The sequence below is a fragment of the Athene noctua genome, chromosome 10 (assembly GCF_965140245.1).
Source record: "Athene noctua chromosome 10, bAthNoc1.hap1.1, whole genome shotgun sequence".
NCBI classification, from domain to species: Eukaryota; Metazoa; Chordata; class Aves; order Strigiformes; family Strigidae; genus Athene; species Athene noctua.
This window is the reverse complement of record NC_134046.1, coordinates 22,695,961-22,723,530: the sequence shown is the minus strand read 5'-3', so window position 1 is coordinate 22,723,530 and position 27,570 is coordinate 22,695,961. Positions and strand designations below refer to the sequence as shown.

The window sequence follows — 27,570 nt, the reverse complement described above, 5'->3', positions numbered from 1 at the left end:
CATTATTGCTAGTTGTTTTGAACAAAGAAACCACCTCATAGCAGAAGAGTGCACATAGTGCTCAGAAATCTGATTACCTCATACAAATTTTATCTTAATGATTTTTTTTTTGTTGTTCTCAATTATAACTGCACTCTGCATTAATGTCTTCACTTAGGACAATCCAGAGAAGGAACTTTAAACTTTCATGTGTTTTTTCAGTCTTCTATTTTTTCCTTTTTCTGTATAAGCAATTAAAATCATGCAAAGCTGGCTTCATATTCTGAAGTACCTGTCATTGTTTCAGGGATGCATGTCTAGCAGTACCAATGGACTGTAAAAACAAACTGAACGATGTGACCTTTATAAAATATGGTGTAAGGGAATTTAACCGCATCATCCACTGCTATGAGCAAAAGCATTGTCTAGAGTTAAATTTCAATACCAGAGCTCACTGTAATTGTTTGCAAGTTCATAGGCTCAGTGACTACCCTTGGGTTTTGTTACCTTGCTGTAGCAAACCTCAGACTGTCATGTGCTGGGGAAACTAAGTCTGGAGGTGGGAGAGAACGAGAACGTGTAACATTTATTCCTGCCACTTTTCACCGAGAAGCCATGTAAGCTGTTCAGTTACAAGAACAGCCTGAAAATAGAAACCATTCTTCACCACACTGGCTCCTTTAGAACATGTCGGGGTTTTTTCTTAAATCCTTGGAAGTTCAGGGAGGGTAATTAAGCTAATGCCACAGATAACTGCTTTAGCATTTTATCATTCAATATAGTTATCATTCGATTTTGGGGAAAAACTGGTATCTCACCAAATGACTTGATAACCAACCAGGAACAAGGGCAGATAGTGAATCTTGAACTCTTTTTCCCCAATTTTTCTCCCCACTCCACCCCCCCATTCATGTGGACAAAAAAGCAGCATAAACAGTCTTGCCTAATAAATCTCATAATTCTCATGCAGAACGTAGAATTTATAAATGAAATATATGTCTAGTTACCACAGAATATTCTCTACTTCAAATTTTAAAAGTTCAAGGCATTTCTTTTAATATTGTTGACAAGATGATATCATTTGAAAGAAATGAAGTCTCACTAGGTTGAAAACAGCAGCTTCAGAGATAGCTTCAGCAGACATTTCAAATCAGAAAACGGAAAATTATTCTTGGTTTTCTTGCCAGCTTGAGAAAATAAGCCAGAAATGCATTTACTTTTTCCTGACGTCACTATTTCCTTGGTATTAGGAAATGAACAAATTGAATTAACTCAGTGGCTGACAAAAAGTAATCTACAACATCAGTGTATTCATCTCGCAAAAGCTAAAGTTGCTTTGCATCCTTTCTTCTAATAAAGTTATGTAAAAATGCTCAGGAAAGCAAACATCCTTTGCTTTGAGCTCCCACTTGCTTAATCTTAAGTTCTTTCAAGGTTTTACCATTTCACAGAGTAAAACTATCCCCAGTAAAACTTTCATTGGCATCCATATACAGAATGCAAGCTGTTAGAGAATGTTTTATATAAAAACTCTGATGAAGTTTCAATGTCATGCAAGTTTGTGGCATATAAATCTTTATCTTTCTGTTGTTGGTCCTTTGATAAAAAAGTCTAATGGGCTTAGAGGTAAAAATATCTGAAATATTCAAAATAAGACTCTGGGTATGAAAGATGCTCTTTCTTGGCTAAATATTGCTATATTAACCATCAACTTTTGTATTATCATAGGTCCTCTCTCTACCCCACCGGAGGCTTGTTTGCTACTGTAGGCTGTTTGAAGTTCCAGATCCAAATAAACCTCAGAAGCTTGGATTGCACCAGCGAGAAATATTTTTATTTAATGATCTTCTTGTGGTATGTATTTTCAGGTGATAGACTTCTAGTGAGGTATTCAGAAACGCCTGTCCCCATGATATTAGTGGCAGTTAAGTGCATGAGCATTCCTAAAAGTAAATATCTATTACCTATCACTCAGCACTCCAACAATCTTGGGATGATTAAGATTTAAATTTTCTTTATTTTCTTCATTATCTATAATTTGCTTTTAAACTGAAGCCTTTTATTGGTTACTACACTATTGTCAGAAAGTACTTTGGTGCAATAGCTTTTACTACAAAGAACAAAAATTATCTCCAGTTTACCCATTTCCCTAATGGGAAAACAGAGACATTTTGTATTCCATGAATAATAAATTCAAGTTACTTCTGGAAAAATAAAATTACATACTACTTTGTATACCTTAAATGTTCTATGAAGCTGATATGTTTATTCATTGAAATAGGAAAAGGATATGTTGAAATACATTTTACAGTTGACTTTACTTTTTCGTCTGCATTTAACTTGACCCAGTCAATTTGTACAAAATTTGTAAAACAGACATACAAATCTAGTGACAGCTTGGAATTATTTGGTTGATTTATTCTTAAAAATAGGAAAAATTGTTGCACTCCAATTTGGCATGTATTTGTCTGTTCCCTGAGAACTAAGAAATAAACTAATTATTTCATGTTTTGTTAAAAAAAGGCGCACTTCAGATGCACAATTTTATTGTATGTAATTTTTGCATACCTTCAGACCTTAAAAGCAGGAAGTAAATAAATTAAAAAATTAATCCTTTTGACTGTGAGTATAACCTCCTAGTTATAAAGGTGAGCTTGGGTGTAAAATGATGGAACATTGTCATCTTCAGGTTGCATGTTTTCTGTTGGTTTTTATTTACTCAGATGTCAGTAGTTTTATCAAACTGATTTGGGAGTAATAATAGACCAAATTTGTCAGTTCCAGTAAAATGTCATCCCCAAAAGTTAAAATTAGAAGGAACTAGTAAAAATAAACCTCTTGGTTATAAAATAGTGGTTGCATTCACACTTTAGGAGAACCCCAAAATTGACAGTAAGTAGTAGTATATTACTGCAATGGTAGCAAAAAGTAAGGGTTTCCCTAGACTTGGAGCTTTCGTTGTGGTAGGTGCTGTACCAATCATAGGGAAAACAGGGCATCATTGGATGAGGTAGTGTAAGACAGTATTTGGAGCTACACGGAAGTGAAGTGGATTTGGAAGGTCACAGCACCTGAGAATAAGGGCTAAGAATTAAACTTGTGTGGAGAGGTCCATAGGCGTGTCCTGCCTGTAGTCAGACTAAGAAAAAAGCATGTGGTAGTAGCTAAGTTTTTTTAAAAAGGATGTTTTAAACCTATTTACATTTTTGCTATCTTGTACAGTGCACAGTAAGGATGCAGGGTTTTTTTCTTTCTGGAATTTCAAGAAGTAGAGTTCTGGAGAATAGAGAACACAAAGACATTGTATCTGGATAAAATATTGAACCTTCTGGTTAAGAGATACCAATGCTTCAAAGGTAGCTTTGTTTTTTTCAGTACTAGTAGATTAAATACATTAGTTGCAAAAGAAGAGAAAAGGAAAAAATTACAAGTTCATATTTTTTTGGCAGATTATAGCTTTCTTTGTCATAAAATGTTTTCTCGTATGCTAATTCTTAAGAACAGTGATTTTCCATGGACAAATATGGTAAAAGGGATATTTCATTTTGTTTATTTGATGACTTTCAGGTGACCAAGATTTTTCAAAAGAAGAAGAACTCAGTTACATACAGTTTTCGACAGTCATTTTCCCTCTATGGAATGCAAGTTCTTCTTTTTGAGAACCAGTGTAAGTCTTTCCTCTCTTTTTAGATGACCATTTTATTTATAAATAAAATAAAATAAAAAATGGTGTGAGTGAAAGGGATGGATAGAACTTGATTCTGAATTTAGGAATAAAATTGCACTGAATTTACTTTAGCCCTAAAGTTTAAAACAAGATGGTATCAGCATGAGAAACAGCAAGACTGCTGTTGGATTTTTGTCGTTTTAGTCAGAAGCCAAATCTAGCCAAATGTGTTGTTTGTGAATACTTGAATAAAACGTTTGTAAAGAAACAAATATATCTGTTGCTGAGTCAGTGGTACAGTTAGCTGTATGTGTATATATATACTGAATGTATGATGATAAATAATTACTACTATAATGATATGTGTGATTCAAAGCACTATTTAATTTATTTTCCTGATTTATATCTTAACTTTGTGCCTAGGTAATGTGTACTCATACAAATACAAAGCAGAGATTCTGGATTAGTTTGTATTTTCTGCCACCTTTTGTTTATGTCAATTGTTATCTGCATCAATCTGATACTCCTTTTATCATTAAAATTTGTCAAGCTTAGTCTTAGCAGACAAAAGCCCAACAAAAAGCAAATAGTTTGCTATGTTCTGATTTTAAGCCCAGAGGCAGCATCAGTAATAACGTAGCAGAGCACAGTTGTTTGTATGGTTCGTAGGGAGACAGTCTATTGACCTGACTTCATGGTTTGTAAACCAAACCTTGACCTTCATCATAAACTGGATACAGTTCAGTGTGACATTCAGTAGTTTCTGTGATTTTCTGTTGTGGAAGGCTCATAGTTTTTGCTTGTCCTTGAGAATGTGCTCCAGTGCTCATCTCGCTCAAAAGAAGTCTCTGTTGTTGAGTCAAAGCATCTGGAGATTTCAAAAAGGAAGAGTTTGTAGAGTTTATAGCGGCGATGTAGCCTGCGGGTTATTTATATGCATACACATTCATTCTCTGTCTCTTGTGCACATATTATATGATAAAAAATTCATTTTTAGATAGGAAGGCCAAATGTTTCTATCCTGGATTGTACTAAAAATAGAATATATAATTCCTCTGATGTCAAGTCAAATAAATTATTTTTTGAAACTCATAAGCATGCAAAGTAGAAATACTTTATTCAAGTAAACTTAAATATCTATAGTGAAACAAAAATATCTGCAAACAAAAATACCTATAGTGAAACTAGGAGTAAAGAGTTGGATTCCTCTCAGTAAGCTGGAGGCATTTTGACTGAGACACTTGGATAGACATAGTTGGGCTCCTAAGGTGAATTCACTACAGTGAATCAGTGAGCTAACTGTACTTTGAATATTGATGCCTGTTAAGTGGAATGCAGTATTTTCCAGCTGGGAGAAAGAAGTATTCTTCCCCCTGGTTTGTAAAATTCATATCCTGACACGGTCTGGGGTGTTTTGGCCAGCACCATCATGCCATTCAGTAAATCTCTGTGTAGCAGCTGTTGGAATCGGCGGGTTTCAAGTTAATAAAATTTGATGTCACAAAAGCAGAAGCAACAAAAATACTGGTTTCACTAGTGGTTAGGTTGAACAATATCATTGACACTGATGATAGAAGAATTGACTTGTAATGATAGAAGTCAATTACATTGCAGGACAGATGAGCTCTAAAGGGGAAGTAATATCATATATCTCTAATAAATAGGCCATAAGGGGAAGCATATTTTACATTTTCAGTGAAAATCACTGACAAAATATAAAGGGAGAGTAGATCACTTCAGAGATAGTGTATCTGAAATAATGAAATACTTGTATGTTTCCTGATACTTCATCAGTACAATGTAGAGAAGTATAAAATATTTTAGTTTGTTTAGTATGTGGAAATTCATTCATTTGTTCATATGTGAAGGTAGCCCATGTGACTTCAGGGTTACCGAGTTTTCTTGTTTTGTTTCATAAACATTTCCCTCCTGCAAGTGGTGCACTTTCTAGAGCTGTTTGCTGCATATCCAGTCTCAGTGTTCAAAAGGGTACATGGTGTTATACCCGCTCCCCACCTGTTAGCTTGCCTACCACCACTCCTGCACTTTTGACCATTTGGCTGTATTCTGCATGACAGCAGCTGCAGACAACTTGAGGTGTCTGTCTTATTTGGGTGAAGGTAGTTGCAGTTGTCATGTGGTCAGAAGCAGGTCAGCTATACATTACTTCTGTGTGAGATGTTGATATCAGACCGCGGCAGAAGCCCCAAATTCTTGCTCCCTCCTTCCCCTCTGTACCCTTTGATACTTGTGGTAGTTGGCACATTTTTTCACCTGAGAATGGTAAATGGACTTGCTTCACTTTTAGTTGCAACTCTGATTTGGAAGTTAAGATATCCTTTTTAAAAAGTGTAGCATTTTCACTCGTTTCTTAATATTTTAAGTCTTGTTGAAACCTAATGGCTTTGTGGGAAGAGACTACCTTACATCATCTGCTGGTTCTTGAGGGAATGAATTTTTAGTACATGGGAGCACTTGAACTTCAGGTTGAATACGTAAGTAAATATTTGAGAGCTTTAGCAAACCAATAAGGTCAGGCAGTTGAGTAAAAGAAAACATTGTGAATTAGAATGCACATTTTAAGGTTTTCTGACACCCCATTTCTACAGGTCTGTGCTTCAAGCAAAGGCTGATTCTGTTTTTTACAACAGAATGTATCTTCATGATAAGCTAGCTTTTTGTAAATGAAACTTCTGTCTCAGCCAGGAGTTACGTTTGACCAGCTGTTAAAATTTGCATTCTTAGTTGTACAGCTAGAAAAAAAGCAAAGACAGTTTGCTGAAAAATCGGCCTTTTATTGTGAAGATGTCCATAATATGGGCCAAAAGTGGGACACAGACACAATCCACCCCTTTTACTTCCTCAGTATGTAATTTCACAGATAATTGTAACTTTCTTTAAAAAAAAAAAAGAAAAGTATGATGTCCAGGGAACACAGCTTAAAAGGAAATACTAAAAGCTGTACATGCTAGTGTGTTTGCCTTCCTGCAAATTTAAGTTAAAAGTATAAGACAGTTTCTAGTACTTGAGATGTATTCAAATAGTTTTTACTCAGCAAAACTTTGGTCACAATTGAGTAAGGCAGGTAATGGGACGTGTTCCATGAAACAAAAAATATCCCCTTAATTTTTCTGGGTTTTTCATGGATTTTTCTTTTATGTTTTACATTGTACCTTAGGTAACAGGTAATAGCTGCATAAAGACTATCTTTCAATATTTGTTTGGTATCTTGACAGTTAAGCAGTTCCAATGTGTCTTGGGGATTTTCATTCTGATTCTGTGCCTTTAGACTTTTATTTCTCTGACTTTGTCCCCCATATGGTAATATTAGTAAAAAGCCTTTAGGTTTTTGGTTTGTGGAGTTTTTTTATATATAAAAGGAAAGTAATCAGAATATTCAGAGCTTATTTTTTCTTGACTCTTTCTTCTAGATTATCCCAATGGTATTCGGCTCACGTCAGCTGTTCCAGGAGCAGATATCAAAGTACTGATAAATTTCAATGCACCAAATCCTCAGGACAGGAAGAAGTTTACAGACGATTTGAGGGAGTCAATTGCAGAGGTTCAAGAAATGGAAAAGCACAGAATAGAGTGTAAGTACAAAGGTACATATAATAGAGCGTTTTCAAGCTGATCAAAATAAGAACATCTTGAATATGTGTATAACCCATTACAACTCAAGTTCAAAATAACGTGGGGTTTTTGCATGGCTTTGATTATAGAAAGAGGAAAAACCCAATGACATCTTAAGCCCCAGCTGAGTTCATTGACTATTATTTACTGCAGTGTAGCTACAGTGGAAGTTTAGCCTGGACAAACTGCAAATAGCAATGGACAGAGGAGAGATGGATTTGTAACTTGTAGTATAAATTACAGTAAGAATTTTAGGGTTAATTTACATCACTGAAATTCTTCAAATAAGTTTTCACTGCATTTTTCTTCATTTCCATCCTGATATTCCTGTCTTTTCTCAATTAGGTAGCCATAGTACAAATTGATATATTTTGCTGGAAGTTACACAAGTGTCTAAACATGGAATTTTATCTTCTGTTTTTCCAAAAGAGGAATAGCCGTTCATCCTCTGTGCTGTAGTATAAAGCTCTTAGTACAGGAGTGAAGCTTCTCTCTGGCATTTAACAGTGCCAGAATGAACTCTTACCTATTATTCACAGTAATCTGGGATCACATACAGAAGTTGTGTTGTTACCATGTCCCTCATTATAGTCAATAAAATATCAATTGCAAAATTACTCTCTTTGTTTCAGCTGAGCTAGAAAAACAGAAGGGTGTGGTGCGTCCAAGCATGTCTCAATGCTCCAGCCTGAAAAAAGATTCTGGCAATGGGACGCTGAACAGAGCTTGCCTGGATGACAGCTATGCTACTGGGGAGGGGCTGAAAAGAAGCGCACTGAGCAGCTCCCTCCGAGACCTGTCTGAAGCAGGTAGGCACTGCCTTATTTCCTTGCTCCGACTAGTGCATGCAAAGATGTGTGAATGGTGTGTGTAAAGCCCAGCTCTCAGTGGGCTTCCAGAACCAGTAATACTGAAACTTCAATCATTTCCAATAGCTCCTCTTTCATAGTTCGTGTTTAATTTCTGTTTGTTTTTCACCCTTGTTCTATTAAGCAACCACTATTTGAAAGCATTTAAACCATTGTAGATTGCTATATATACTTTTAAAGGAGAGTGAAGACAGAGGAAAAATTGTAAGTGTTCTATTAAAAAAATGGTTGGCTTGTAATAGGAGTAACCCACTTAGTTTTCCTTTCTTTTTTTCTTCCCCTTTGCTTCTTCCCCTTCATACGATAGGCTTAGAAAGACAAGAAAAGAAACTGGTCTTTGTGTAATGACCGCTTTCTGTGCATTTTGTGCTCAAGTGTACCTGTGTTACCACACTGATGAATGAAATTGAGTGAAGCCCTACTAAATTCTGCCTAGAGCTACATAATTCAGACGCAGTGTGTCCCAGATGCTCTTTTATTGTTTTGTAACTCAAGATATAGTTCCCAATTCTTGCAGAAGAGGTTGTTGTGAAATACTATTGCAAATATAATAAAGCAAGCTCTAGTGGACAAGAATACTGATATCCCACAAAACCACTGATGTGTCTTAAGATATATTAACTGGTTAATATAGCCAAAGACTAGAAAGGAGTGGTGGTGTGATTTTTTAGCCAAAGAAAAGCCAGAGGAAATTTGGTATGTTTTTACGTTACAGTTTACCTTGGCAATACACAGCTGGCATACCCATGCAATACAGGCTACTGTGGGCAGTAACCTGTGTTAAACATGATTCCTGTCATTTACAAGAAGTCGTATCTGAACACCATGCCCACTGTTCAGAAAGGACTTCTGGGGATAGTAGCAACTATACATAGATACATTTTTAATTATTTTTTTTAGTATATAGTCTGTGTTACATACTCTGATTTGTTCTTTTAATTGCAGTGGTGATTTACAGTATAGTAATAATTTCAATACTGTGTATATCTTTGGTAGTAGACACTACTCATCTTTTTCCTTTTTTTAACTCTTTAAAGAAGAGATTTTTAGCTATGCTACAATAAATAAAATTGTTATAAATTGAAATTACAGCCTGTGTTTTGTGGGTATATGTATGCGCATACAAATATGTAGAGAGTGAGCTCTTTCAATTATTTTATTCTCTGTTTAGGCTTTCATACTCATATGTCCATTTGCTTCATTAAAAAGGACTAGGACCTTGATCCAAAATCAGGCTGAAGTTGAATACTGGTGCTTGATTGGCTTCAATGGATTTTAGATCAAGCCACTAGTCTTCACCACTATTATCTCTGATTTGAGGGTACTTCCATCATCCTTTTTTGTTGTTTTGTGTTTATTTCATTAGAATGAGAACTGCCATATTGTTGAATATGTGAGTTCAGTGAGTATCTGTACCCATGAACATGATTTCTGATTAATTTTTTTCATCCCATAGGAAATTTTCATCCTTGTCTTTCAAACATTGCCATGTATTTAAATTCATGTTATGGGTTTTGTGCAGTAAACAAGTATTTATAATCATGAAAACATTCCATGTTTCAACAGGGCATGCCTACAATTGGCATGCTTATTACCGAAAATATTTTTTTTCCATAATAAAAAGTAAAAATCACTCACAGACTGCAGGGTTTATCAATGACTTTGTTAAACCCAACTAAACTTAATTTTAACCTGAATGAGTTGAGAATTATGGAGAGTTTCTGTTTGGTCTTGTGCAGTGCAACTGACTTGAGAAATTACATACCTGTTATTTGCTTTGTTATTTGATGTAATTTTAATGAGATTATACATGTCTTTTCTGGCTTTTCTCAGTGAATAGGTTGCATGTGAGGCTGATTTTGTTTTAATATGGGACAGATGATCCATAGAAAAACATATAAATCTCTCAGTTAGCAAGATACTGCATCCCAGTGATTATCCCATACTAAATTGCTTTTGTAAAGCAACACTGAGTTAGGTTGCCTCAGTTCTTTTTGTGCATGAAACACAGAATCAAAAAGGAGGAGGAACAAGAATAGTGGGACTGTGTGTGGACGAGTGTCTTTCTGTAGGAAAAGGCATGATGAAAGTGGATTTTTAGAGAGTTCCGTTCTACATTTAAACAGAAATAAATCTAATAAACATGAGAAGATTGCCTGGTTGCATATTTATGCAGTAAGGCAGATAATTGTCCAATGAACATTGCAAATACAAATTGAAAATTTTAAAATAGTTATTCAGTGAAGGGGAAATCTGATTGAACAGCATTTTGGTTGCACGGGTATATGACAAAACTATTTAAGAAAACAGTCCATTACTCTCTGCTAGATATTGCAGTACTAAATGGTGGCTGTGGAAAGTGACTTTAAATTTCTCTCTTGGAAAAGAGTGATGATTTATAAGCTGCTTAGATCTAATGAATGTTGATACCCTGAATGATTCTGACTCCTAAACTGTAAGCAGTAACAAAAGGCAAGATTTCTCTGTCAGGAAACAGTGTCAGGAATAATTTCCTGGTGGTTGTTCTTCCATGCATTTGCCACCATAGTTTAAGACATAATTGCAAAAAGTATGTGCATGAGGGTCTCTTAATTTTAAAGATAGTATTGTTCATTGTGGATTGTCAATTCTTTCCATGGAATAAAAGGCAGAATGTAGTAACCAACTGTTTTGAGATGTAAAAATGGCAAAAGTATTTAACACTTTATTTTTCTCAAAAGAAAAAGATACCATTTTTATTACACATTCTTGAGCTATAGTCAAGGAAGAACTGAATTTGTCTCAGACTTTAGAAATTCTTAATCTACATAAAAATATTAGAAGACAGACAAGTTTTAATGTAGTTAAAGCTGAGTTTTATGGGTTCAGAAAGAATTTTGGACATTTCACCACTTACTCCATATACAATTACATGATAAGTACGTTTACAGAAAGATGTGAAAGGTGTGAAGTCCCATCATGGCCATTAGTACATGGGAAGAATGATTTGGTCCCTAAAGCAAGCATGGAGGATTGGACTGGTGCATTTCTGATTCTGTATCTCTCACAGGTTTCTTGACTGATTTTAGGCTAGTCAGTCTGAATTCCAGTGACTCTGAGTTGCTGGAGGACCGGTGCTTTCACATGGAGTTTACTGTGGTGAGCACCTGTGCAAATCAAGCTTTATTCCCCCCATCCCTAAACTGTAAGGCGAGGGGAAATATTTATACACTGCACTGGTTTAGAAATTGTAGTTTTATGATTTGCCTTGGTAATATATAACTAGCATACCTACGTAATATTAGATAGAATCTGCAAAGAACTGCAGGATGGTATAATGGTTACAATGGTTACTGTTAATATAAGTTGTGCTTGTCTGATAATCTCCTGAGCTATCTCCAAACAATCACAGAGCAGGAGAGACTACTTTAAAAAGAACAAAAACAAACCCAAGCCAAAACCATAAAGTAGTTCCAGAACTAAAATAATTCTGTTTGTGTATTGCATATAATCTCGGTGGTCAACCTTTAACCTTTTTTAATTTTTATTTTTTTAACAATTTCATCATGTATTTTTAAAAATTTCCTATATTCCAAATTGCAATGAAAAAGACTGTGAAACTTCTGAACATCATAATCCCCTTAACAAGACTCTTTGAGTTCATGCATTTACAGAATCCCTTCATCTGCTGAATAAATCTGTGGTGGGACGGTGCAGCCCCTTGGCTCCTCTCTCATGTGATGCAGACAGGGTTACTAGGTGACCGTCTTCTTCCTCTCCCGTGGATCTGGGTGCACTATATAGGTCAGAGGATACTAGCAGTCTTTTTCTCCCTTATTAGAAGAGCTTTACCAAGCAGGGAGAGATTTTTCCTGTCTCTTGTCACTGTTGTTATATTTCCTATTCTTCAATGAAATAGCAACAGTAACGGGCGTGATAGAACTTACTGATATTTTTAAATAAAACAGATTTGTATGAAATCTCTTGTGATATGTGTATGTTAATACCAAACCATTTTACAAGTATGTTGTACAAAGGCACCCCTCACTATATAAAAATACCTTTGTATCAACAACTTTTCTGTCCTATGGAAGAGACATTGATTGCTTTTCCAGTGAAAGAGGAGTTTAGCAAGGTGAGGTGTGCTTATGCAGATTTCTCATCTCCTGGGACTTAATCAGTATTTTAGGAATATTATTCTGATATTGTTATATATATTATTCTGTTTAAAGATGCCAAGAAACTATTTTCATAACTGGTGTGTGATCCCAAGACTATACCTCTTTCACCCAGAAAACAGGATGAAAATATGAAGGTTACAGAGAGTCTTTTCACCCTGGAAAGTTGTTTCTAAAGTAATGATTAGAGGATATTATTTAGATCATTCTGAGCAAATCAGGTTGGGTAATACCTATCAAATCAGCATCTAGATGGTTACACATTCTGCTGCTGCTGCAGGGATATCAGTTTCACAGCCTTTGGAGGCTGGTATAACAATTCATCATTGTAAGAGCTGCCACATTAGTTTGCTTTACCAAAACCTTAATTTAGAATTTTTTTCCAAACTTTTTTTCCCCAAGACATACAAAGCCAGATCATAATACATTGTTTAGATATCAGTGTGTCTCACTGGCATAGAACAGAATTTCAAGAAACATAGGGTAGCAGTGAGAAATATTTACACTTACTGTCATGATCTGCAGATCTGAGAGATCAATTTCTGCAAGATAGAATTGATTTTTATTAATGAAACTCTGTATTTTCTTTTGGAATATTCAAGTTCATAGAAATATTTTGATCACTTAATATTTACACTATACAGTTGAAATATTCTTAGTCCCATGTAATGCATGTACATATATGGGACATATTGTACTTACATAAGTTAAAGATTTCTTACCAAGAATATTCATATCTAATGTCAATGAATTGTTGGAGTGAATCAGAAAATAATTAAATTAACTGAAATTTAGTTTTATAAAAATAAATTTAAAACTGCTCTAAGTAACATCCTTAAAAATTTTAAGTGGATCTGAAGATATTAAGCAAAACTGGTCTTCAGATTTGATAAATACCACCTTGCTTTACATCACAGCTGCTAATTATTATGTGAGTACAGAGTTACACTTACATACGATTCTAGTCAAGAGTCACCATTTTCCTGAAATGCATTTGAACGCTGCAGCTCTAGGGAAGCATTTTTGAGATGAGATGACATCTCAAAACTAGAGAACAGTATTGTATAAACACACATTGGCAGGGGGAATGCTCTAGAAGATTTACTTAATAGCTTTCATATCACACTGTATGTCAATACAGAATTGGGTTTGACTTGGTTTTAAGAAAATAAACAAAGCGCTCTTTATTGTGATAGTGCCTATCTGAGGGAAATCACAGGCATTTTAAGTAGGATTTTCTCTTGGTCTTGGCTTTGCTAGTACTACTGTACCCTGAAGTTATCGTAAGCAAAAATCCATCTGCCTCTTTCTATCCATATATATTGTGTATATACCGTGTTCATGGTTATTTTATTAAGAGACTTTGCCATATGCTACAGGCATTAGATTTTCCTGTTTTCCTTCATTTGTGGCCACATTTAATGACTTGTGGCAGCTGTCTGTCTTATTTGCAATACTGGCCACTAAGTTAAGAGATGGCTATGTTCATTTGTGTTTTGAATCAGCAAGAAGGATGATTTGAGTGTTACTCAATACTAATCTCCTTAGCAGAGCAGAAAAATATCAAAGCCTGATGAGAAATAAAAATAAGGGATTATCAAACCCAGTTTTTCTTGGGGGTTCATAAGATAGCAGTTAGGGTTTTGATGAGGCTAAAACTGCAGCAAGGGATGAACCACAAAGCTTTTGACAAAGAGCCTGTCTAGGGGAATTGTTCAAATTTCCAACAAATTTAACAAGCCGAACAAAACACCTTGACCACAAATGCGCATTCCCCTCAATTTAATAGCAATGTAGAGGGATTTATACTGGGGAGTAACTCTTGGTGGTAATGACAGAGGGGGAAATGGTACAGTAGTCTAAACAGAACTGTTGCTCTTAGGAGAAACTCATGTTGCAGTGTGGCACCCCATGACCAACCAGGTCAGAGTTATGGTTATGGATCCAAGAGGTAGTATTTTTAGTTCATGCTGATCTTATGAGACTTACAGGTAGTCTGAACTGAGAGGGTATGTCAAGAAATAAGGGTGAACCTCCAAGGAATCACTGTGGAGTCCCACTTACAGTCCCAAAGTTCTCTCTAGCTCTCATACTGTGTGCCTTTTGGGCTTCTAAAGATGTGGCTTACAGGTTCAGTGATGCTGAAATCTTCACTTTCCTCTCCAAAACCACCTGTTAAAGATTCTGAAGACAGGAATGTACTACAGAGTGGAGTTTGTCTTTGGTGTTTGGCCTCACAAGAAAGAAAGAGAAAGCATTGAGAAAATGTAGATTTATAAAAACATGCAGATTTTAGAGAAGCTTTGAGAACCTGACCACTCTTCAAAGGCTAGCTTTGTTTACACATCCTGCCAGTGAAGTATTTGAAACTTTGCAAAGCAATGCTCACCAAGCTATCTTTTAAAAAATACTTATTTCCCCTGCAGCCAAATGCTATTTTCTCTCCTGTGAAATGAGAGAGAAAATCTGGGATCCTGTATCCTACATATAGCCACCGACGTATTCTGGCTCTTTAGGCAAACAATCTGGTGTTTCATGTGTAGTTTTAGGCAACTATCTTTGGCAATTTGAGAATACTGGAAAAGAAATCCATCATTCTTCTAGATAAAGCACTGCACAGCTAAACAAACGAAATCTAGCCATAATGTCATGACAGATTCCAGATTTATTGATAAAAAATTAAGTTTAGTTTTTTTTAAACCTCATGAAAGAAGATTATATGAAATCCACTGAGGATCAAAAACTGAAATGAAATTATGAAACTGATGCCCCTCACCAATGCCCTACACTGAAGTTCAGAATATGCCAATATTTTGTATTTAAATTAATACCACCCCAGAAATATATATATATATGCTACAAGTTGCCTTAAAGAAAGAAACTTCATAGACAATTAGATTCCAGGAAATTGAACAATTTAAAATTGTTGCTGGTCAACATCATAACCATACTATTAAACATAAATGCTAAAATTACATGTATTTTAAGAGTTGTACAAAATAAAAAATCACACCCCGCTAATGATAGTTAATTCACAACAACAATGCCTCTTAAAAATTAGTCAGGTACAGAAACTTAATAGAACTAATGGCCTTAAAAATCCAAGTTTCTGCCTTAGTAGCTGCTGTAGCAGTCCAGTGCAATGTTAACCCCCCTGCAGCCCCTCTAGTTGCATTTAGAGGCTCCGCTAGTGATTCAGGGAAAGCAGCTGTTTTTCACCCGGGTCTTGTCTCAGTCTCTAATCTATGGTGTTGCATGTCCTGGGCAGGCAAGCGTGGGCGACGCAGCAGTGCAGGATCGCTAGACAGCAATATGGAAGTAAGTAGGAAGTTACTGATGTCTAGCTGGATGTGATGATGTGCATTTCAAACCTTTCTTTTATATACATATTTTTTTGCTCTTTTTTCTTCTAACATATAACCTGCCTGCCTCAAATAAAATGCATGCCTAGGCTACTCACTCGGTATTCTTCCAGCTTAAAAAGCACTGACAGCTTGTTTTAGACCAATGCCATTTTTGGTTTGAGCTAACCTTGTTCCCTTTGTTCCTGCAAGCATGGTTAAATGAATACGATGTGTCCTTTTGCCACCATTTCAGTCTGGTCCCAGCTTAAAAGCCCACTTGCTCTTTGTTACGAAGTACACTGTTCTTGCTGTTTGATATTTAGCTACGACTATTGACTTTCATGCTCAACCATTCCCATTGCTTATTTTCAAGTTAAATTGCTAAATGTATGCAGTCATGACACCATGGAATTGCACAGATAGGGCATGGGAGGAAAAAAATACTAAGATAGGTGAATTCAATGTGGATTTCATGAGATTTCATTCATCTTCAAACCATTTATATATACTGTTCATGTCTCTGAATTCAGCTTGCAGATTTTTTCCTCTTTTTTTTAATATTTTTTTTTTTATGTTTGCTTTAGGTAGATTGCAGTTTAAATCTAGCACACTTTGCCTAAGTACTGTTGTGTTCCATAACTCTTTTAAAAAAATACAAACCCCAAACTTCCGGAAACTGAATACACCATTCCAGACTAAATAATAGAAAACTTTTGACCCCAGGTCAGAACACAATCACATAGAAAGCTTAGTGGCAAAAATGGTATGGTTCCATTTAACACATAATTCAGAGGTAGGCCTGAGAAGCAGCACTGTGGCATATAGTAGTGGAAAACTACTATTAAAAAAAAAAAAGTTTAAAATACTGTTTTGAAATCTGAATTGTAACTGTAACATTTGCTGCTGTGTGTTTAACTATTTAGGTTGAATTTAATGTAGTTTTGTTTTTTGTTGTAAAAAAACAAATATGGTATTTTTTACAGTATTTTAAAATGTATTTTTCCTTTAAAAACACACTCCTTGGGCTTATGTCATATTACTCTTCCGTGACATTTTTCTTATTTAAAGTCATAGCTTTCGATATCAGAGTACTGACAGAGAAACATTTAATGCTTAAAATACCCCAAGAAGGGCACGAGTGCCTCACTGGCAACTTAGAGAAAGTGGAAGTAAAACTTTTCCTAGAACACTTAACATAGTCCACCCATGTGAACACTGAAGGAGGAGTTTGTGGGTCAGTGTGAACTTTTTCTTTTAAACATTTTAAGATTTTTTTAATTTTTATTTCTATTAATTTCTTTTTAGGGGTCCATCATTAGCAGTCCTCACATGCGCCGAAGAGCTACATCAACCCGAGAGTGTCCATCTCGCCCTCACCAGACTATGCCTAACTCCTCCTCACTCCTAGGTTCCTTATTTGGTAGTAAAAGGGGAAAGCCACCTTCCCAAGGCCATCCACCATCTGGTTCATCACAGCAACCTCCGCACCCTCCAGTAATCCCACATCAGCAGCACTCACAGCATCCTTCCGCCATGCATCACGCAGGGCCCGCGGAGGGGCAGACCCAGGCCCAGGTGCACTCCCACCACTCGCAGTACTGCCACCTGCAGCAGAACCCGCCGCCCTACCACCACCACCACCACTACCACCCTCCCCAGCACATCCAGCACCTGCACCAGTATCACCAACACGGGCCCCACTCCCAGCACGCGGCGCACTCCCAGCACGCTCCGTACATGCAGCACCCCCACGCGCAGCACACCCACGCTCCTCACCCGCCGCTGCCCCCTCCACACCCGGGGCACTCTGCTCACCCCCAGCATCACCACGGACCGCCACCACCTCCCTCCACTTCAGCCAGCACTAAGCCCAAACACAGTGGCATCAGCACAATAGTCTAGAACATCTCGACCCTCCTCATAACTGTAGTTTTAAACGCAGTTACAAAGGCACTTACAGGAAGCAACAAGTAGAATCGTCAGTTTTTACCTAGACAATTTAATTGAGCTGTGTGAGCGTAAAGGCTTTCTGTTACGAAATAAAATAATTCAAGTTAGCGCGATCGATACTGGTTTTACTTACCTACTCGATAGATGTTTACCATCTCATTAGTTCTTACTTCCAAACTGCCTTGAAAACATGCTGCTTGCTGAATATGAGTAAAGCTACCTTTTACACCAAATCCCTTGACGGTTTTACATGCATAATAAAAACTTAGTCTATGAAAAAAGGAAAAAAGTGATACAGAACCGTGTGTTGCGTTCTTGCTCTTTTATTGTCAATGGGCAAAAAAAAAAAAAAAAGTAGACCTGATATGGTTGATGAAAGTACGTAAGTAAACTTTATATAATATAAATATATAAAGATATAAATATATATATACTGTATAGTTAACATTTGTGCTTGGAAAGAAATTTTTTCAGTCCACAAAACTAGCAATATAGACTTTACAAGGAATTCCACTTACTTGATAGGACAGTATAGTAGATGAATAGCATATGAAAGAGTAGACCAAAAACATTAAACGTTAGACACAATTTCAGACATTTCAGTATTTTCATTAAAAGTCCTCTGGACTTGCTAAGATTTCTAAGCAATCATTACTAAATGTGCCAAGTAACATAGCATTTAAATGTTGTAGTCAAATACTGCTTTGTATAAATCCTTATTTTATTAACACAATAATATCATACGTAATCAGTATTATAACTGCTCTGCTATTTCAGGTAAGCAAACTCGTTAAGATGCAGTAATTGTACCGTAGCAATGTAGGATGACCATTTACCAGTGGTCATCTGCAAGCATTGGTCACTCGAATTCTTAGACACTTTAAAGGCTGTGATAACTGTGAATTTACATGATCCACGTTTCTTTTGTATGCATATGAGTTAACACCCACACACATGAAGAGTTAGGACAGGTGCATGTATACACTGCAAAAACATTCATCTCAAACATGAAAATGGCAAACTTCCATCTTTCTCAGCTACTTTGTTTCCCGTTTACCATAATTTCTCATTTTTACGCCCAATGAAGCTGAATTCTAGCCAGAGCGTTTCCAGGTGGAAGTGCTCTAAAACTTGAAGGTTTGTTTTAGAATTTAGTATAGGGATTTTATATATATATTAATAAAAAATGTAATTCCATGTAGCCATGTGCTAGCAACAAAGTGGCTTCACCATTTTTACTCATCACATTTGTTAGTTTGAAAGTACCCAGCACTCAGCAGGCTGAGTTTATGCTCAAACCCTCACTTCCATAGTCCAGTTAGTTGCAAGACATCACATAAAAACAGGCTGTGCTGTTGTTGCTTATGTGTTGTAATCAAACCATTTGCAAATTTATATACCATTTTTATCCCGAAATCCTGTACAAAGTTATACATGGCGCCTACTTTGTAGTTTCAGCATTTTGAGCCACTGCAAGGACTTTACACCTAAACAGTAGAGACAAAGGAATCACAACTGCAAAACTGTACCAGCCTAAAAGCAAACCTTGAAGAGGATGAGCAAAAAGTTCCAGTGTGAGATGGGTAAAAGTAACAATATAACAACCAGTTGATTTTCTATTTAACAGTAATAAAATTGTCAGGAATAATGAGGACATAAGAACAAGATAGCGACTTTTCATATTGGCTTGCTCATGGCGTCTCTAATATTGGGGGGCGGGGGGGGGGTGAGGCTGAGCAATTTTTTCCCTTTCATACCATTGATACCACAATACCAGCAAAACTGCAAACTGAGCACTTTGTTAACCTCCACAGAGAGCAAATACAGCAATCTAGAGTTTAGCCTTTTGTTTAAAGCTGTCCACGTTTGTTTCACACATGTGCAATATGTTTTCCCCTTTCCTGCTCCTTCTCTAAATTATCTTCACGAAAAGAAAATGAGTAATTACATTATTATTTTTAAGTATCACTCATACTATTCTAAATTCTGCGGCTTACCTTAAGAGGGCTCGTATGGGTCCCCTGAGGCTCTGTTCCTTGCAGTTTTAAAAAAATATACTGTTCTTATAAGGGAAAGTAGATCTGTCTGCATGTCATCTAATGTTATTAGTGTGAGGCTACACTCTACATATTGTATATTTGCAAAATATATCAGTGTTACTGTTGATATTAGTTGAAGTAAAGTGATAACATATTTCAATATGTAGACTTTTCTTCATACATCTGTACCAATAGTAGAGTCTAACTGTAATTTATAGGTTGTTCCAGAAAAGATAAAGAACCATTCAAGTACAAACATCTTTCAGAAACTGCATCTTTTAATTAAAACAGAGGTAAGAATGCTCCTCTTCACTGAGTGACGGAGTCTGTACTTGTTTCAGATGCAGAGTTATACTGTAAGTAAAACTGCCTGTGTATGGAATAAATGCAGAATATGCAGTAGCAGTGGAGAGGAAAATCTGACTAGCTGTGTTAATTAACAATGAAGATGTTAAATCTCCCAGATCTGCCTTTGCTTTATGTTTAAAAACCCCTTTCATTCATTTAAATTAGAGTTACGTATAAATCTTCTAAAAGTACACAGTAAGCCACATTTTAATGCTTGACTACTGATTTTCCATGTGCAATCAATTAAATGTTCAGGACATGTCACAAACATGCATGCAAAAAGCCATTTACACATGATTTCATGTACATGTGAGGAAAGAGCTTGTGCCTACCCTCTAGGTGCATTAAGTTGCACGTGTAAAATCACAGATCATTTTGCAGCTGGTTTAAAAACCAAAACTGGTCATACAAGAGCACAGTATTTGTAAACTGTTGTTTCAAGTCAATGAGGAGAAACAGTGGACTCAATTTTTTTTTTTTTTAGACTCTGTGTTTATATGTACTTTAAACAAACAAAAATGTCTTGGTGTCAGCATAAGTCCTAAGAACTTTGCTGATTGTTTAGGGTTGTAGTATAACCTCTCTGACTCCGTCCTTGATTAACAGTTGCTTCGAGCAGTGTCGATCATGCCTAGAATAGGAAAATGATAGTACTTTAACACTGTGTGTGGTTAAGAAAATTAATTTTTTCAGCCTGCAGGCAGGAGTAGAATTGAGAGGGTTTTTTTCTTAAATGCCATTGCCAATTAAAAACTGGTACAGAACTGCATAAAGTGACCACGTTTCTCTTTTCCCATAAATGATGTGGCAAAGTAGTAATACTGATTTGAAAAAATGAAAGGAAAACGTAAAGAAATTAAGGTGTGGCAACAAAAATCTTTTCTGGGACAACAATCAAATATATATTTGGGGTTTTTATTTTTTTAAGTTAAGAATGAAATGTAAAACAATGTAAAAACAAAAAAACAAAGTTCATCCTAATATAATGTGCGTCTTGTATTGCTAAAAAAAAAACAAGTCTAACATACAGTGTAGAATGATTTTCCCATCATGTACTGCATGCAGCAGAAGCCTCTTGTTTCTTGATAAAATGAGCTGAGAGACAGTCAGCAGATATTTAAACAATGAATCTCTAGATGTTGACTTGCTGTTCCATATGAAGCTGTGTGTTTTCTGCAGTTAAGCATGCATTTTGCTGTTCCGTTGTAAAATACCATCGCACTTCTTGCCTGCAAAATGGATTATTGTGTATATATTTAAAAGAAAAGTGGAACCAATAACAAGATTAAATTTGGAAAAGAGAAAAAGGGGTGGTGAAAATGGGACCAGTAGAGGGACTAGATAACGCTCTAAATTGTACATAGTGTGTAAATTAGTATTACTATAAGTCTGCAGTCACTTTGAGGTTGCCTATCTCCTGCTAGGAACTTAAATCAGCTTTGAGTTGTATTAAACTGTTAGAATTAGGTCTTGAATGCAGACTGTTAAAGACTTCAAAAAAACATTATGCTTACAAGAAGCTTCTGTTCTGGGGAGGCTTGAGACCCCTTTTGTAACTATGGGGAAGAAAGGAGTGCTTTCATTTTAATATGCATTCTGTTTGTAAGTAGTAACAGACCCTATTGATGTAAAACTATAACTGTGATCATGTGGAGAAATCAAATAAATCATTTAAAACTCTTTGTTTCTCATTTTCTGTAATCCAAGAACTTCAACTCTTCAGACTTGAAATGAAGGAAATTCCTTCCAATGGTATGCTGGCCCTGCTGAATCAATGGGATTTCTGCCACTCACTTCAAAAGGGGCCAAGATTTCAGTCTTCATCTTAAGTTAAGGAGAAGTTGGTGGAAATGGTGGTCAGTACTGTGGAGACTGTCATCCCTTCTCAATAGGTTTTGATTTGCTTGGTGGTGCTGTTTAAATATGTTTAGTTCCAAAGTATCCTAAAGAGCAATAAATACAACACCTAAATCTGTAAACAATGGGAGGTAATGCTGAAGAGGCTTTTTGGTGCTCTATTTACCAAAACATTCAAATGTTGAAAAACAGAAACCAGACTTTGAATCTTCTTAAACACGAGCTGTCCTGTCCTTGAACATGTTCAGGTGATCCCGTTAATCTTTTGGCTGTCCCGTTGCCTTAGGAGCTCATGTTCAGATGACTGTCTGCCCTTGACTCATAAGTGTTGGAAGTTTGTCCTTCCCAGGGATGCGGGCCTTCATTCCCTTGTGGAACCTACACGCCATGGACCGAGTTCTGAGAGCATTCATGGCTTCCGTGTGCCCTCCAGCACAGAACCATCGTCTTACTTCAGTAAGTGATGTAACTGAGTATTTTTTCGTGACTACTTGTAGCTGTATGTATTTGTTGTGTGTCTTAATTTATACCACAGAAAGACCATGTCATGGGCATATTTGCCACACGTGGTCTTCACAACTTTTGATGTTACACTCCTGCAATTACTTTAGGTATCAACCTGTGGCAGACTTGGTTGTGTTCTTATTTCTCTGCATTTCCTAGATTTTAAGGGGATTATAGTGTGTCTGTAAAGCCTGTTTAATGCTTAGCTATCATTTTGTTTGCTTTTTTTTTCTATGAATTTTAGGAGAATCTTGAGTTATTTTGTGGGAATAGTCGACTACGACGTATTTCTGAATGGCTGTAATTTCAGGATGTATGTCTTGATCAATGATTTTTTTGATAGGTAAGTACCTATTTATTACTTCCAGTGTGCCATCCCTCTGAGCTGTGTGACCCATTAAAAGATAACTGATGCCTCATAGAAGTACTCTGTTAGTGGAAAGAGAAGAATTTGCAATGATGTTCTTTAATGGTATCTCTATCCCTGTTTTAGAAGCTTTTAGAATTTTGATACATCTACATTTTGAGAAGGCAAAGAGCCTGTCTTCTTTAAGTTAAGCCTTTAAATGTTGTTATAAATCTGGAGGTTTTTTCCTGATCCATTTTAAAAGCAGAACCTAAATAATATGTCTAAATGCTGCTGCTTCCTACCTAAACTAAGACTAGGTTGAAAGCATTTATGATCTGGCACTACTGAAGAAAAATAAATACCCAAAGGAACCTCGGCAGCAATTGTGGTTTGTGTGATAGATTTGCACCGGTTGCAGCAATGCCAAGTAACTTAGTTTAAAAATTTCAATGTAGGTTAAGTATGTATAGTCTCATAGATCACAGCTGCTGATGTGTTTTGTTTTGGTTTTTTTTAATATCTTTACTTATTTGAGATTCTCATCTTAGTGGAGTTGCATTCCTTAAGTCTCTGATAAAGCTTGTATATACATATCTAGTGAAAAATGCCCTAATTTAATAAGTTATATTGCCTTCCTTCTGAGGCGAGGCAATATTAAGAAAAACGTCAAGGTTTTCTGTCATAAATTGTAACTGGAAAACACATATTTTACAAGTCAGGAGTCTAATGTCTGAAAACTTTTCCTAAACTGTCCTATGTTTGTGCATTTCAGACGTTTGTGTGCACGTACACACAATTGCATGAATGAATTGTCGTGCAATTAGTTAATTACAAGTTACTTCAAGCTGCTCTCCAGAAGAGAGGGTTACTTTTCAGGTATTTTCTGTATTATTTTGGTTGAAATAAAGAAATGCAATATTGAAATGATGGGAAAACAAACTAAAGGACTTCATAGGTTTTATCTGTGCCTCTCTTCAGGTTTTTATTGACTTAACAATGCCATGAATTCTATTTAACTTTTTTTTCCAATTTGCTTTAATGGTTGTTTTTCAATCAGGAGGTTCATAAAAACAGGTGTAGTAGCATTTTACCATATATTTATTTGGAGTATACATAATAGTTGTGTGATGTTTTATTCATCAGTTGCAACCTGTGCACAGGTGAGATTTGGGAGCCCCAATTATTTGTAAATTTGTTGCACAGTATCGCAGGCCTTGGTTGCACAGGGTCCAGAATATCTTCCTTAGCTGTTGCTTATCCCTCAGCATTGCAGATGGAGCTTGAAATATTAAGCAACTTCTAGAGTTTTTATCTGCAGTCATTCAAACGACTGTCACAAGATACCAGAAATGTGATGCTGTTAGGGTTGTATGATCAATCATATTTCAGCATGCGTATGTACTGACAAATGTCTCTGCAGAAGATGAACAACGTACTTACAGTAACATGCCATAATAAGTCTTTACTGGTATTATAGCTGCATTATATACACCTTTTTCAAAAGGAATCATACTGGATTTTTAGCCTACTTACTAGCCTCTTAGCGATTTTTGCTACTGTATTTTACTGATATAAAATGCCTAGAGGAGAACATAGTACAGCTAACGTGATAGAAAAAGCTAATATATACAAATGATGGGAAAATGCTTCATTTTAGGTGTATTTTTAGTAGACTCTTTTTGTTTCTTATGATTTCAAGAATTAAAACCAAATCCTGTATTACTTGACAAAACTAAATCAACTGCAGGATGAGGCTGATCGTGAACGTTAAGAAACACTTAAATTGAGATCTCTGCTTAAAGTACTTCCTAAGCTAAATAGGAGTTAAATGAAAGTTGTGTGGGTGATGCTGACTTGAAACCATCACTTTTTTCAACTGGTTAGATTTATTATTTTTACCATATGTATAAATGCATATTTTTAGGGATAAGATGTTATAGAGAAAATCCCCTTTATTTAGCTTTTTTTGCAATAACTGAGATGTGAAATTAGTATCACGGTTCACAAGACACAACCATCTCAAATCATAGAAGCAGAGAATTTATCAGCTCTGTTGTAAAATGACATTCACAACTTCAGCTTTCATTTATTTTTTCATATTTAGACACAGTGATTTAAACAGGTATATATAATGAGCAAAGAAAAAATAATCTGCCTTTAGTAAGATGAATAGGGTAAATTCATTCTAATGCAAATGTTACGCATGCATAGTGAAAACTGCTTTCTCTACAGCTTCTCATTTCTGCTACAAAATAATACATTAAGTGTTAGACAAAGAAATGGGCTTTATTTTTTGTCAAAGGAAATGGAAAAAGCAAGGACTATGCAGGTGTTCTGGGTTAGGAGGCTGTTATTCAGCAATGGTATCACAATACACCAAAGCTGGAAATTAGTTAATTATTACCATTATGATTTTTTTTTTTTTTAATGAGGAAACACTCTGACTTTCGGACATGGAGTTTCCTCATCTTTGAATCCAGCTGGACTATGCGCAGCCTTTCCTTTGTGCGCGATCCTTGGAGAGGAACGCACCGTTCCTGGAGCTGTACCAGCCAGTGGGCTCTCTCCCTCCTGAGGCCCCCACGCACCAGGCCTGGCTGAGCCGTGGGCCAGGCCAGAGCACGGTGTCTTTTGTGAGTGTGGGAGAGCAAAAGCTGCGCTGGGGGCGAGGGAGGAAGGAAGCAGAGGAGCGTGTCTCATGCTGAATGTGTGATCTTGGCAGGACTGCGTTTGTGCAGTGGGGTACAACCCCCATGAGCGTTTTTCTCCTCCATAAGCTCACCATATGCTGTTGACTGATGATTATTTTCATTTTACTAATATTCCTTTAGATCAATCTCCAACAACAGAGAAGACCACTTTTATTTAATGATTCATCCTATATAGTGTCTTTTCCATCTTTCTGGTAATCCCATGTCTCTGCTTCTGCCTCAGCCCTTACCCCAGGCTCCAAAAATGCCTTTGCTGTAATTCAAAATAAAATCTAAAAAAATAACGAACCAAAACACAATGGCCATAGTTTGAGATACTTCTGCTGTGCTTCAAAACTTGAGTTTTGAAGAGCAGTGACAAGAAGTAACATTTTCTAGCCCACTGGGAAATGTGTAGTGAGTATTCCAAGTAGGATTTTAAGCATCCTAGGTCTTTGTAGCACCGAATTTTCACAACATTTCAGCAATTCTAAAAAATTGTCTTTGATTATGTGCTAACTCTTCTGCTGTAGCAATTTTTAAATTTTCAAAATAGTTTGCATGTATACTTTATACCTACAGGTGGAGGAAACTTTGTTTCTACTCTTTCTAATTTTTTTCTGCTACAGCAGCATTCAGATTTCTGGACTATCAGAATATTTCATGACCTTGCTAACGTACTTGCAAACTGCCAGCAAAGCTTCATGCAGAAAAGGTGCCTATATATTAGCAGTGAACCACAGGGGAGGCAGCCTGAACTCTGACTGTGTGGATTTGAAATAACTTGAAGAAAAAGCTGGTGAAAAAACAACTCGCATTTTGGATCATCTGTTCTTCTTTCCATACATGAGAGGGGAGAAACAGATGCCTCATCTGGGATGAAGCAAATTATTGGACTAAAAAAATATTAACAAATGTTCCTGAGATCATGGAGCTCTTTCCTTGCTTTCCAGCACTAGGGTATAATAAAATTTATTTTGGCAAAGAAGCTCTTGACACATCTCCCTTCTGAATTCATTAATACTGCCAGGATGTGCGTTATACAGTTACTGCAAGGTCTTTTTATAGCCACCCTTTTTCTCTCACTTATCACTACCGGTTTTGTGTGATATAAAACCTATATTATCCAGGTTAGCTTGCTGCTGTTTATCCACAAATGTGCTCACACACAATGCCACAGTAACAGCTTGTTTCCTACCCTGAGAGTTCAGGCTATCCCCTTCACAGCAAGAACCATACCTGATTTCAGTACAGTGCTTGGCCTATTTTCTCTCACTTGAAGAACTAAGGCTTATTTGGCTGTAAAGAAAAATGTATAAAATTAAAAAAATTACTATTTCAAATGTATAATTTGAAATAAAATACTTTAAAACATAATTTATGCCCCCTTTCAATCTAACATGACAGAGCTAATTGACAATTTGCTTGTAAGTGCCACCTTAAGTTGTGAGGAACCCCTTTCACTAACAATATGTATCTGTTTCTTTTTCAGGTGGTACTTAGGATAGCCACAGTGCAGTAATTCTGGATGCACGCTAGCTTGGACAAATGTATTTGTACAGTGACCGTGTTAACATCTGTGTTTCAATCACATTGCATTACTTCCACAGCATGTAACCAACCAGGAACAAAAGTGGAAATACCAGTTCCTGCTCTCACCTTTCCCAAGATTTAATTTGTAAGCCAACTTCTTTTAAAATATTCAGAGACAGGAGAGATGATGCAACAAGCACATCATCACATGCCCACGGGGAAGACAATTACGAATGTCAAGTGCAAAACTTTCCTACCATCTGTCTGACTGAAAAGGAGAAAACAACAACAGCATAAAGGGAGGAGAGGCTACTAAAGGAATTGTATGTATTTTCCTGGAAGTGTTGCAAAGACTGGTGAATATTTTTGTAAAGTAATTTAGACCTACAGTGGCACTTTTTCAGTAAGTAAAATATCCGTGTCTCAAGGACCTGAATGTTATCCGATGTTTATATTATTGAATACCAGTTTTTAAGCAGCTACTGAAAAATATGATGGAGTAGAAAGGAAAGGAAAACTGAAGGGTAATTTCATGATACCCATTTACTGATCTGTATCTCTCTTGCATTAATTCCTTCTCAAGAAAGCAATTCCATGTGGAATGGAATGGAATGGAATGGAATGGAATGGAATGGAATGGAATGGAATGGA

The 27,570-nt window shown here is 36.3% G+C and overlaps 1 protein-coding gene across 15 annotated transcripts in view; it reads left to right on the top strand.

Annotated features, from left to right (window-relative positions):
- The window catches only part of IQSEC1 (IQ motif and Sec7 domain ArfGEF 1), a 356,135-nt gene extending 334,469 nt beyond the window's left edge, over window positions 1-21,666 (top strand). For 12 of the 15 annotated variants that reach the window (XM_074914136.1, XM_074914133.1, XM_074914138.1 and 9 more), the window contains 6 exons: window positions 1,708-1,833; window positions 3,547-3,646; window positions 7,078-7,251; window positions 7,912-8,088; window positions 15,574-15,623; window positions 16,955-21,666. In XM_074914136.1, coding sequence (XP_074770237.1) covers window positions 1,708-1,833; window positions 3,547-3,646; window positions 7,078-7,251; window positions 7,912-8,088; window positions 15,574-15,623; window positions 16,955-17,551 — 1,224 coding nt within the window. In that variant the 3' untranslated portion in view covers window positions 17,552-21,666. The remainder of the gene's footprint in view (window positions 1-1,707; window positions 1,834-3,546; window positions 3,647-7,077; window positions 7,252-7,911; window positions 8,089-15,573; window positions 15,624-16,954) is intronic. The other 3 variants (XM_074914135.1, XM_074914144.1, XM_074914148.1) reach the window with 2 other exon arrangements.
- The last annotated feature ends 5,904 nt before the right edge of the window (window positions 21,667-27,570 follow it).